The sequence below is a fragment of the Leuresthes tenuis genome, unplaced genomic scaffold (genome assembly GCF_036924035.1).
Source record: "Leuresthes tenuis unplaced genomic scaffold, fLeuTen1.0.hap1 SCAF_23, whole genome shotgun sequence".
NCBI lineage: Eukaryota > Metazoa > Chordata > Actinopteri > Atheriniformes > Atherinopsidae > Leuresthes > Leuresthes tenuis.
This window is the reverse complement of record NW_027325377.1, coordinates 15290659-15303377: the sequence shown is the minus strand read 5'-3', so window position 1 is coordinate 15303377 and position 12719 is coordinate 15290659. Positions and strand designations below refer to the sequence as shown.

The 12719-nt window shown below is 40.4% G+C and overlaps 1 protein-coding gene across 1 annotated transcript in view; it reads left to right on the top strand.

Moving 5' to 3' along the window:
- ntn4 (netrin 4) overlaps window positions 1–12515 on the top strand; it is a 30785-nt gene extending 18270 nt beyond the window's left edge. The window contains exons 4-10 of the mRNA XM_072377181.1: window positions 1405–1531; window positions 1850–2035; window positions 7319–7532; window positions 8004–8098; window positions 8369–8437; window positions 9694–9867; window positions 11282–12515. Coding sequence (XP_072233282.1) covers window positions 1405–1531; window positions 1850–2035; window positions 7319–7532; window positions 8004–8098; window positions 8369–8437; window positions 9694–9867; window positions 11282–11421 — 1005 coding nt within the window. The 3' untranslated portion in view covers window positions 11422–12515. The remainder of the gene's footprint in view (window positions 1–1404; window positions 1532–1849; window positions 2036–7318; window positions 7533–8003; window positions 8099–8368; window positions 8438–9693; window positions 9868–11281) is intronic.
- The last annotated feature ends 204 nt before the right edge of the window (window positions 12516–12719 follow it).

Below are 12719 nucleotides of genomic sequence, written 5' to 3'. Positions count from 1 at the left end.
TAGCCTTTTGTAGGACTGGGCATCTATCCATCTGTGTTGGGAAAATGGCTAAAGAATGTTATCACTGTGAAGGTATAAAATAGCCCTAACAAACTAACAACATGCCATCTGCATATTCAAGTCAAATCCAGTAGTACATTCCGCCAAATCCTTGATAAAGTTTCATAAAATGGTTACACCTGCACGATTAAATGCTCTTATCTCCACCTCTTTCATGCTTGTTGTGCCCCCATTAGTAACATGTAAAACAAGCATGCTCAAGTTTAATCATACCTGTCAGTCATGTTATAGCTTTTGGCAATGTTATATGACCCTTGCCATAAACCTCTCTTTTTAGAATAAAATAATATCAATTTGAAGATTCTAAAACAACTGAAAGATGGTCAACTATCAGCAGTGTGAGTTCAGCTCTGCTTGTCCACAGTTTACTTGAATGGGTGTGTGCAGCTTTTAGTGAGTACATGTGTTAATTGTCACTTATGGGTATGGTAAACATGTAAAATTGGTTGAAATACCAGCTGTCTGGAAGTGATCCACATGCTGCTGGCCTCCTCCTAGTCTCCCCTGCCCTCCTTTCTGTTGTCTCCTCTTTTCATTAATCTCTTCTTCAATTTGTGAAATATGTCATTAGGTTTCCTGACCCTTAGTTGTCACTTGCTCCCCCTGTTAGTCTGACTGAATGTGTGTAAAATCAGTCATGTGTGCATTTGTGTGTTCATCCAGGCTCAGTTCACGTAGAGGGCGTGTTGTTTATAGTACCGTTCCTATAGCATGTGGATGTGTTTAAGTTTGTTCTCAGAACAGTGTGTGAATCGGAGCCATTCAGAGGTTGGTGACACATCACACACCGTGGGAAACAAATGTAAGAATGGGTGCGTGTTTTTGTGCATTCTCAGTTATTTTCTATGCTTGTGTGCATGTTGATTAGTGCGCATCTACCTCTGTAATCACTGTATTATTGTGTGTCCTACATTACAGTTGCACGGCGTAACGCAAACAAATAAAGAGCTTCCTCAGATGCTTTGCCCCCCCCCACCTTCAATCATTATCCAGCATGCATGGCATTCCAGCTCAAAGGAATGACAAGGAGATTGTTATTGTGCTCTCAGAGCTGCATACTTGTACTCTTCTCATACACACATGCTCATAAACACACACACAGGCTTTTCAGAGCAGAGGCCCGTTCTTGTTGCCAGCAATGAAGCCAAACAATCAACCTCCATTCACTAATTTCAGGAGAGAGACACAGGGAAAAGGGTTGGAGGAGGAAGAAATAAGAAAATCAGAGGACATACAGGAGAAGAGAAAGGAAACTTTCATCTCTCTGACCTCTTGGTTCCTCATATCCTTCTGTTGGTGTCTCCAACTATCATTTGGCATGTTGCTAATGAGCTTTCTTTACAGGTCCATGGAAAGTGTGTGTGCAGACACAATACTGCAGGTGAACACTGCGAGCGCTGCGCTCCTCTCTACAATGACCGACCCTGGCAGCCCGCTGACGGACTGACTGGGGCTCCGCACGAATGTCGGAGTGAGTTGAACAAACACGCTCACACTTTTTGTTTTTATTACTTTAACAAGTTCAGAAAACTTAAACTCATGTGCAGTAGCTATCCTCTTGGCACTACAGTTTAAAACCGAATAAAAACCAAAATGCATGCCGTTTTAGAGTGGCGCAATCAAATCTTATGTTGGCTAGAAATAATCAAAGTTTTTAGTCTGAACAACTCTTTGACGTTCAGTGAAGCATCAATTGTGGAAGAAATATGCAAATTCTAATTTAAAACGCCTCACCAGTAGATATATAACCAATCAAAACGATTTGTGGTTTTCCTCCCTCACACACCAGAGTGTAAATGCAACGGACACGCTCAGAGCTGCCGTTTTGATTGGACGGCCTGGCGCGAGTCTGGCCAGCGAAGCGGTGGCGTGTGCGACTGTATGCACAACACCGAAGGCCGTCAATGTCAGACATGCAAGGCTGGCTTTTACAGAGACCCCCAGCGACCACAAACTGCTCCAGACTCCTGCAAACGTAAGATGCGCACACACACACAAACACACACACATCTTAACTGAACATGCCGCTCAGTTCTGTGAACGACACAGTTCTTAACCTGATTTGACAACCTGGGTGACTACACATCGCTGCCTGCTTGGCTGCGATATTTACAGAGACCATGACAAGATCAGATGATTTTTTTTAATTTTTTTTAAATCAGTTTTAACAGTGTATTGTTGGGATTTTTTATGACTGAGAAGGGATAAGAGTTCTTACTTTCCTGCGTAAAGGTGACAAGTTTCTACATGTGTCACCTAGTGGAAGTTGTAAAAATTGATACAACTGAATAGTTTTACCTTTTGTGCGTTAACATGTGCGATCCAAACTAATTGGGGGGTTGAATTTAGTGCTCTGCAGTGCACCAAGGGCTAAGGTGAAGAATAAACTTTTCTTTTAAACCTTGCTTTTGCTGTAGGTGTTCACACACTTGCCTGTATACTACGCCTGAAACGGAAAGGTCTCCACTTGGGGACAGAATAACGAACTCAGATCTACAGAGCCCCTGGATTTGCAGGATATAAATATCGAAACTGGAGAAAATTAATGTTAATATTTAGTTTGTGTCAAGATGATGGCAGAAAAAAGCAAAAGTTGCGGCATTGTTGGTGGATCTCGGCATACACGTCATGTTAATTTCTAACAACACGCACAGCTGGTGCTCCAAACAAACACAGGGTGCAAGAGGTAGCCAACACGCATATCAGTAATTAAAAGCAGGTATATTCTCTGATTAAAGTATCAGTATTAGAAGAATAAAGACAACAATCCCAAACGATGGTGAACCGAAGAATTCAGACCAAATGATCTGGCAATTTCTCACTTTTCAGGTGTTTGATAAAGCACTTGACAGCTTAACTCTTAGTCGCTGACTTTCAGGAAATATTTCGGTCGTCTTTAAGTCGGGTTGTATGAAGTACTTTTAAGTAGTCACTGTAGTCTACCGGCAGTAGACAGTGGTCAGCATGGCAGGGAGGAGGCACCAAAAGAGAACGTTTTCACCTTCGAAAACGACTCAAATCTAACATTTTCATCCGCTTTGTAATGATGCAATGAAACATGGACTTTCTTTGGTCGAGAAAAGTTAGTAACACAGTAAAAAAACAGAAATCTTTATGTTATCCAATATTGAGCTATTATGTGTAATGACTTAAAATGTCACCACTATGTAACATTTGCCAAAATTATCCCCCGAAATGCATAACTTTGACCTTTGAAACACACTGTGAAATGTCAGAAAGCATGATTACTCAAACCTGCAGCGACAAAGTGTTGCTGATGTGAATCATTACATTTAACTTCATACACATCACACTGGCACAACGCTCTTATTCTGTAAAGGAATGCTGAGGACAGAGATCACAAGCTGGGACGTGCCGCATAGAGCTGAATCCTGACGGGTACCTGGCTATGATTGTGTGTGTGTGTGTGTGTGTGGGTGGGTGGCAGACGGCGGCCCATGCGCTATCCAAGGTTTACATCGTAGTTAATCATCAGATGGCGGCATTCCTTCGTCTTGACTCAAGGTTCGACACAAGACTCCCGCTTGTCCATCTCGGCTTGTTTTTGCCATTTTTCAGATATGACTCAGAGCTCAGACTGCTATGGGGTAATCATTGTCACGAGTTGTAAATGTGTGAGGGGTCCTCTGTTTGTGCGTGTGTGTTTGTATGTCAATGGGTGGTTTGTGTGGCGTGCTGCCTGCCGCCAATGAATTGAGTCTTAAGTAAACAGGAGAGATAATCATCCGTAAACAGACCAGTGGCTACAGTCTCCCTTTGATTATCTGTCAGATTTGACCAAAAGAGCTTAGTCCTACAGCTTATATCAGACCTGATTGTATGTGCGTTCGTTTATGTTAATGTATGTACATTTCAATTCATTCAAAACTACTGTCAAGCAGTAACAGACAATCAAAAACACAGCGTGTATCAGCCCGATTTCTTCCCTCAGAATTGTGCCAGCACGTTGTTTAGTTTTTATACAAGATTTATTACGAGTGAAATACAAACTTAATTTGAATTCCCCAGAATCAGATTTCATGGCAGTCAACCCAATATTTCATACAGAGATGTTTCACACAGAACCACAGATGTCAATCAAATCCAATTAATTAAATTCAAAATGAGTCCGATTCATACATACAGAGCCAATTCAAAAACAATTTCTTAGCTAAGGAAACCAACAGATTGCACCGAAACTTCTCTTCGGTCCAATCTCCCGTCCTGAGTGTGTCTTTTTTGAGCACGAGTGGCCTTTAATTGACAGAGGATAGACAGGAAAGGAAGCAGAGAGAGTGGGGGAAGGCAGGCATTTCTGGATACATTTTCAAGATGTCAAGTTATTTGTTTTAACTATAAGAAATTTCCAAATTTCACCTGCATGAGGATGTTGTTCACTTTGCATGGGTTAACTGTTATTAAGACAGATATGTACGTGCTTCTGGGAATTTCACTTGAGAGTCTCTACTGCTTTTTAGTGTCATCTTTGGTGCATTAATACCAGAGTAGAGGTCAGCAGAGAAGAGGCAGATGAAGTGAGGATAATGTTGTATGAGTTGAATGCAAGTTATTAGGTGCTTTTAAATGTAAAGATGATAATGCTTAAATAATAATAACGCTTCCTAAAATTTCTGAATCAAGAAAAGTGGTGAGGATACAAGAGTGTAAGATTAGTTATGCTCTTTCCAAGTCTCTAGCAGCTCCACCAGCAGGCCAAAGCTGCTAAAAAATATTAATCCCCAACAGACACACATTGGGCAGTTGGCTACATCAACTCAACAAACATTCATGATACAGACAAACATTGCTGCTAGAGTAACAGCAGACTTGTGTTTCCCTGCAATTCTTTCCTCACCTCAGCCGTTTAGCACGTGCATCCCTGTTCTAACAAAGACAGGCTGCCTTCTTTGCCTTGCCGTTCAGCTTTGAGAACAATGAGCGTGTGATGAATTGCGTTTCAACTTGTGCAGCGTCATTCATTTCCCTTCGGTATTTTCCACAATCTCTGCATCTCTGATAAGGTCGCAGAAACACCACCTTCTTTACAGCAGCTGTGATGTAGTTTTGGATTCCATCGATCAGGTTGGGTGTTGTGCATATTTGTTACACCTGAAAGCTCACCTGTTAGCTAACCTCAGTGGCTAACAATTCTCACTGACGACTGATTGATGGGGGGAAAAAAGAGCGACCGCATGCTCGGAGAACCCCTCAGACGAAGGTTCAGGTTGTGAAATCCCACTGTAGCCGCTTGCTGACAAAAGAGGAATTTCCCTCTGTCGCGAGGAACATTTTTTCCATACCAGCCTCTGAGGGGCCCTGGAGATTAGACACTCTTGTCAAGCTTCATGCAACCTTGTGCACACCTTAACAGTTAAGCAGAAGGCAGGGTTACAGTGTGTGTTCATTAGTGTGAGTGTGGGGAGATTGTCTGCGCTGGCTGTTCAGGCAGGTGTCTAGTCATGTCTCATAAAGTTTTTCATAGTCTGAGCTCTTGTAGCTGAATGCCGAGGGTTGAAATTACCCTTTCAAATGCTCGTAAATTGTCACAAACTGACCAAACAAATCGTCAAGCACACGTGTTCTGGGTTTACATGGAACTTATGTGTGCTGCAATCTGTCAATTATTAACATGTGGAGGTAGCTCATTAAACAAAAGGGCAGTTATGGCTTTGTGTGCACGCCAAGTATATAAATGTAATATCTTTATGATTTTATGAATACAGTACATCTTGGGTCTTATGATAAGTTTTCTTGTTATTGCCCTTGTGAACAAGTCATCTGATTACCTGCTTGATTTGATGCTCAGGAGGATTGATGTGTCTTGACATCCCTAACCTATCATGATGTAAAAATGAAAAAGCAACAAATAATCACATTTAAGAAGCTGTAACCAGAGTGTTCTGAACATTTGCTTGATAGATTCCTGATTAAATTGACATAATTTATCACCATTTTAGCACCATCGCAACGAGGTAACTATAAATAATGCCAAAAAAGGTTTGTTGCCAATATTTCTTGTTGAACAATTCATCCAAGCAAGTCCTTAAAATGCCCACCATTTAATTGAATCATTTACTTCATTCACCTCACTAAGAACGAAGCATCAAAACTCTTGATGTGCAGTTTGTAAACCACTTCAACTCTACTAATCAAAAGCATACAGCCTCGTTTGTTTACAGCCAACAGTTATGCGAATTTAAAAGCCACAAAGTTTAGTTTGAGGAAAAAAACTCCAAATTTAGAGCTGTGACCTAAACGATGCAGCATTAATAATTTAAACAAAAAAAAAAGAGTTGAGAAGGCTTCTGGGTGCACTGCCAGTCGGAATACAAGCGTCATTAAACAGAAGAGAAGTGGCTCCAGAGAAATGTTCTTTCTCCCCTCTTTTGCCCTCGAGATATGGACAGATTTATGGGAAGCTTCGAGTCCCAGCAGACAGAAGTTCTCTTAAACTGCCAGTAGAAGCATAAACATGGGTGAATGTTACTGTGTTGGAGCGAGAATATTGTTTTTGGAGGTCGTTTAAAGCATACCCTATCAGCATACAATTAGGAGGGACACGAGGGAGGGAAAAAATGGAGCTTTGTTCTCTGTGCACTTCTGTTACTGCATTTGTGAGGGCTGGCTTGAGTTTCAGACCTGGAGGATACGTCAGTCAGGTTCTTACTTTGGGACAGACGGTCAAAGGGCTGTTATTGGTTATCATCTAGTGTAGGTTTTTAGTTATGGTGGTTAAGTTTGAGTCATAAAGATAGAACTGAAAACATGCGTTTCATAAAAAGAAAAAGAAAGACAAAGGCCTTTGTCTGCAAATATCGGACACTAGAGAGACTGATAAACGTGAACCATTTTAGTGCTGGTTGTAAATTATTCTTGTAACCAACAGCTTGAATGACCTTTATACTCCCTGCTAATTACAAGTGTGATTTAGCTGTTACCATTTTATGTATTTTCATGGTTTTGAAAATTTTGTACTGACAGTCATGTTCACCAGAGGATGCATCCCGCCAAATAACACCAAACAGCCAAAACATTACCAGCATTGTCCTGTTGTAGATCAATACGTTTTAGTAACATATTCATTATTTGATGCAGACCACAAACATTTCTATCACATTCTTTGCCCTTAACTGTCAGATCAAACTCCAGAAATACTTTTGCAGCTTGCCTGAATTTGAAACCTTTGACTTTTCTTTGCTGTCATAATGCAGTATCAATGGCTTCATATCTAAATTACTTTAAACTTTTGCTTTCCCAGCGTGCAACTGTCACCCCTTGGGCTCCATGCCCTTCCACTTGGCTGACGGTTCACTGTGCGACCCCTCCAATGGAAACTGCATCTGCAAACCTGGAGTGGGTGGAGCTCACTGCGACAGGTGCATGGTGGGATACTGGGGCTTTCATGAGTACGGCTGCCGCCCGTGCGACTGTGCCGGAGACTGTGATCCATTCACTGGAGACTGCATGTTTGGGTGAGTGAAAATAGATTCTGTCCTCCAATACCTAAAATTAAATTAAAAGCAGGGCCTTTTAGCGTAATATTCTGCTGCTTGAGATTGCCTTGTGCCATATAGAGACAGAATCAAGATCATAGTCACAAATGTATATGAAAAAATTACCTATCACAGACCAGACTGCACAGCAAGACCATGTGAATTTTACATACTGATTCAACTGGAATGAATTGATATCACTGAGAGCCCCTCCATATCTGGTTTGAAGATCTGCACCAATAATAGTGGTAAAAAAAAAAACAAGACAACTTATAGTAATTAGATGACAATATTTCAAGAGTAAAAAAACAACTGAATCATTCTTTTTGGACTCTGTGGACCGTGAATATCGACACTAATTTCAATGGCGTCCTAAGCAGTAATTCGTGAGGCGGTTTGCTGAAGTGCAAATTAATTTTGTAGATTAATGCACGTGACAATGTGTTACAGCTCTGACTTGGACCTGTACAACCTGGAGGGAAACTCCAGTGACCCTGTCAGGATCTTCAGAACAGATGAACTCTTCTCTGCTCTCCACTACTCAGGTGAGACACAGCAACACTGAGTGAATCTGTATGTGTTATTTATCCTCCTCCACAGTCCAGTGACTGAGCATTAATGGTTAAGTAATGAAAGTCTTGAAAATGCCTAACTTTGTGCATGTGTTCCCTCTTTTTGCCCCCCTCCACTTCCATAGGCACATTCCTCACTGGACACATACACTATCCTTGCATTCTTAGGAAGCCACACACACACACACACACACTCACAGGTTATTTGATTATGTTACAAATCTGTTCTTGTGTCCCCTGCAGAGAAGTGTGAGTGCAAAGAGCAAGCCCTAACCAACAGTAAACTCTTCTGCACTATGAATTATGCATACGGTAAGATCTCCTCCACACACACACACACACACGCTACCTCATTATGAGGACCATCTTAGAAGTGCCTTTCTATGTTTCTCATTCTATGGATAATAAGGGATGATTGTGGATACTAGACTCTCTGAGGTCTCTTTAGGTCAAAATTTAAGGATCTGATCTAAAATGACCCCACACAAACTCCTAACGACGTCTCAGGGAGACTAGGAGAGTTAGACCTCAGCCTAAAAAATGTGGATTTGGAAAGCAGCTCGTCCAAAAGTAGCAGTATTTTTTAAGCTTTGTTGGCGCCTGAGGATCTGAGATCAGTGGGAGGTTTTGATATCTTTAAAACGAAAACTTAAATGTGTACATAAGACAAATTATTTAACTGTTTTCTTTGAAGTTGCACATTGGAAGATTTTGGTGTAAACTGCAAAACCCCCAAAATTTCCGCAATTTAAAAAAAAAAAACGTTTACAGCAGATGAAAACAGCTTTTGCAAAAATACTTAAATTAAACAAATTTAAAGACCTGGTATGAATGACTACTTTGTGTTGGTTTATTGTCTTAAAAACCAAATCATGGAAATGAGCATGATGTGCATTGTCTATGAAGCAACGTTTAAAAATGCTTGCTTTAAATTTATTAACCAACGTGAAAGAACCAGATGTAGAGACATAACATTTTGGTATTTTATCACATTAACATTTGCTAATAAACACTAAACACAAAGTGCAAAGAGATTAATTTTGCAGGTAGTCAGCCATAAACCGTTGTAAAAAGCAATGGCTGCAAAATTTAGTGACAAATCACTTCGATGGGAGACATTTAGTCCCTGCAATACTACATATGAGGGCACTAGAGGAAAAGATAAAAGGATCACAAGAGCCATTAGGATTCATCAAGTTGACATGTTAATGAAATACTGGAGCATTCAGAGCAATAATCAGTTCAGCTTCAACCCCTCTGGTGAAAGTGAACCTCATCTGAATTATAAAGGTTCTATGATCAGATAAAACCTTGTTTGAAGTTTGTCCAGCTACCAAAAAACACAGCTGCTTAGTTACACATCAGCGATCCACATCAGCCTTCTTCTGTTGGTCTTTTTAACCTCTTTTAGTTCAGAAAACTGTCAAGCCCTCTTGAAAAACAGTCTGGTATAACTGATATGGTCTGAATATCAGTGTTTGGAGATATAAGAGCCTTCATGTATGATTGAAAACACTTGAGACTGTATTTGTATATTAACATCTTGTCTCTCTCTTCCTGGCCTTTAGTGCTGAAAGTAAAAGTGCTGTCAGCCCACGACAAAGGCTCCCACGCTGAGGTGGAAGTCAAAGTTCAAAAGGTGCTCAGTCAGAACACCAAACTGAAGATAGAGCATGGTCAAGTCACCCTTTACCCCGAGTCCTGGACAGCAAGGGGCTGCACCTGTCCTATCCTTAACCCAGGTGAGACACACACACACACACAGCAGGGTTTTAATGATGGATATTGTAATAGCACTGAAATCAAAGATAATAATAATAATGATAATATGAGTAAGGAGTAAGGAGAAATTCGGTATATTTAATCAGGTCAAGATCTATGATAAAGTGGAATCAAACTAACTTTAGCCCAGTCGCTATGACAAAGCAGAACTTAGTGACTTGAATAAAATAATTTTTTCGTTGCATTTGCTAAAACTGTCCCAACACCCCCAAAAATAATAATGAGGGAAAAAAACACCAGGTTCATCTGGTTTCTCCGCTGTGCCTGAATGTAAACAACCAATAAGAAGCCCCGATGATTATCCAAAGTCACTCAGCACAATTAGATGCACCGTTGAGTCGAGCTATAGCTTGACTGAGGCTTCTAATTGGACCACTGTCCTTTTCCCAGTACACATGCACGGGAGGGCTTCTAACTTTCTCTGTGGGAGATCATCATACTTGGAAGTATAAGCAAATTCACTGCACAGATGTTGTCTTTCCATTACTTGAACGGTGATTTTGTGAAATAGTGCTATGATTAGAAAATCAGGATTTTAGCACCTTTATAGGGAATTCAGATCAGGGGAGATTTGATCCATAACCACATTGTCTTGGTGTGTTAATCTGTTTTTTAGAAGCTAGATTTTGTGTGATTTAAGTCGGACAAACATATCTACATGCATTTTAAAAGTCTGGACAACCTACACATGTACAACCTAATGCTAACTTAACAGAGTGGAAGCAGAAAGAGCAGCAGGAGAGGAAATGTTTGTCCTGAAAGTCACTATTTGTTACTTGGCATGGGTTTAAAAAAAAACAACAAAGAAAAACTAACAAAATAAGTCACTGACGGGGTCTGACAGATAAACCTTTATTAGTCCTACAGTAGGGAAATTCACAATGGGTTGAAATGCCAAGTTGGCAACACTTTTAAGCAAGAGCGAGGAGTCTCTAGGTTTCAAGTAATGCCATCTCTACAGTTGCTATGGTTACTTGCCCTTGTAAGTTGTAAATAGAAGAGAATAGAATAGAATAGAGTAGAATAGGAAAATACTTTATTCATCCCCCAGTGGGGGAAATTTGAAATAATTTTCAGTTACACCTCTTCCAAGGTTACCCATTCAGCTTTAAAGAAAGGCAAAAGGAAAACATATTAAAAGTCGATGACATTCACTGTCATGGTTTTTTTCCACATGGGTAAAATGCTGTTGAGCTTATACAGAACCAGTCTGATAAATTGGACAATACATATGCCAGTGATACAGTGATTACCTTAAAATACTGCACAATAATTCTGAAATCTTTCTACAATTTTTATAAAATTTGATTGTAAGTTTGAAAATTCTCAAATTTTTAGAGATGAAGTACAGTATATCAATGTCGTCATTTTCAGGCGTGGAGTACCTGGTGGCGGGTCACTCGGATCGTAAGCAGCGCCGTCTGTTGGTCAACATGAAGAGCTTTGTCAAGCCTTGGAAACCCAGTCTGGGCCGCAAAGTCCTCACATTGCTCAAGAAAGACTGCAACTGGTAGACGGGCCATGAAAAACACAGGAGGGACAGATGACGTGATGGACTGTTTCTGACTAAACGAAAACCGAGGATCTTTGTTGTCCTGTCCTCCAGAGCTGGATTTTTAAATCGCACAGGTGTAGCAGCGGATTTTTGGGGTACTGAACTGTGACAATTGAACTCCATTTCTCTGCAGTTGTCCAGTGAGAGCACAAAGCTGGTGCTGGACAAACTAAAAGCACATCCTGATGTAAATTTAGAAAGACATGTCTGTCTTGTGTATGAGCAAACTCTCATTCTTACATTCTTATGTAGGATTTAAGCAAAAAAAAAAAAAAAAAAATCCCCTGACTGTTGCTGCTGCAGCTCAAAAAAAAGAGGAATTCAGCACTATTTCCAAGAGTTCTCCAGATTGAGTGACTGAATGAGCCCTGAACCCCTCCACATGCACTACAACACACACAGAGAACTGCTCCTCCTCCTCTACAGCACTTTAGCCTAAGATGGACTGAAAAAACATGGAAGCACAAAGAAAGGAGGATTAAAAAGACACTTACACACGCATCCCTGATACGGACTGTGGATGTGCCACGTCCGTTCCCTTTACAATGGACACACTCACTCAGAGGCAACAGTGTGTGTGTCTGCGTGCTGCAGACACGATATGCAAAGCACCGAGAGTGACGCTAAAGAAGCCATACAAGCCACTACAGGTGGTTAAATCTCAGCCAGTCCAGGTGTGCCTGTGTTGAAACCAGAGCGAATGGGTTTTACTCCGAACGTGAATGTATTTGCCTGACTGTGTGTGTCTGTGTGTGCATGTGAGATAAAGAGAGTGGCTGAAAACGGCAGTATAATATGAGCACAGTCCAGATTCAGTCCAGCTCTTTAGCTTCTCTGTAGGCCTGAACTGATCCAATGTTTATAATGCAGCATTATGTCGATTGATTCATCTCATATTTACACTCTACTGCTGAACTGAGAAAATTCTTGTTGTTCCTTCCTTTGTGCTCATGTACAGTATTATTGTATATATCTATATAAATATTATTGCTTATCTTTCTCAGTGTTTAAATGTTTTTGTTCATGGTAATATTAAAGGATAAATCCAGCTTATTACAAGTCTGGTCTTGTTTTTGCTGTTCGACCGTCATAGCTATCACTTCTAATACTCTGATGAAATTACATTTCTTTAATAAAACAAGCGTGGTTAAAAGATCAGATCGAACAAACTTAACCCGAACATACTTTAAATTCTATTTGAAATTGTTCAGCACAAGTTTGTGGGTTTATAAATGATGAGAAATGTAAAACCATATT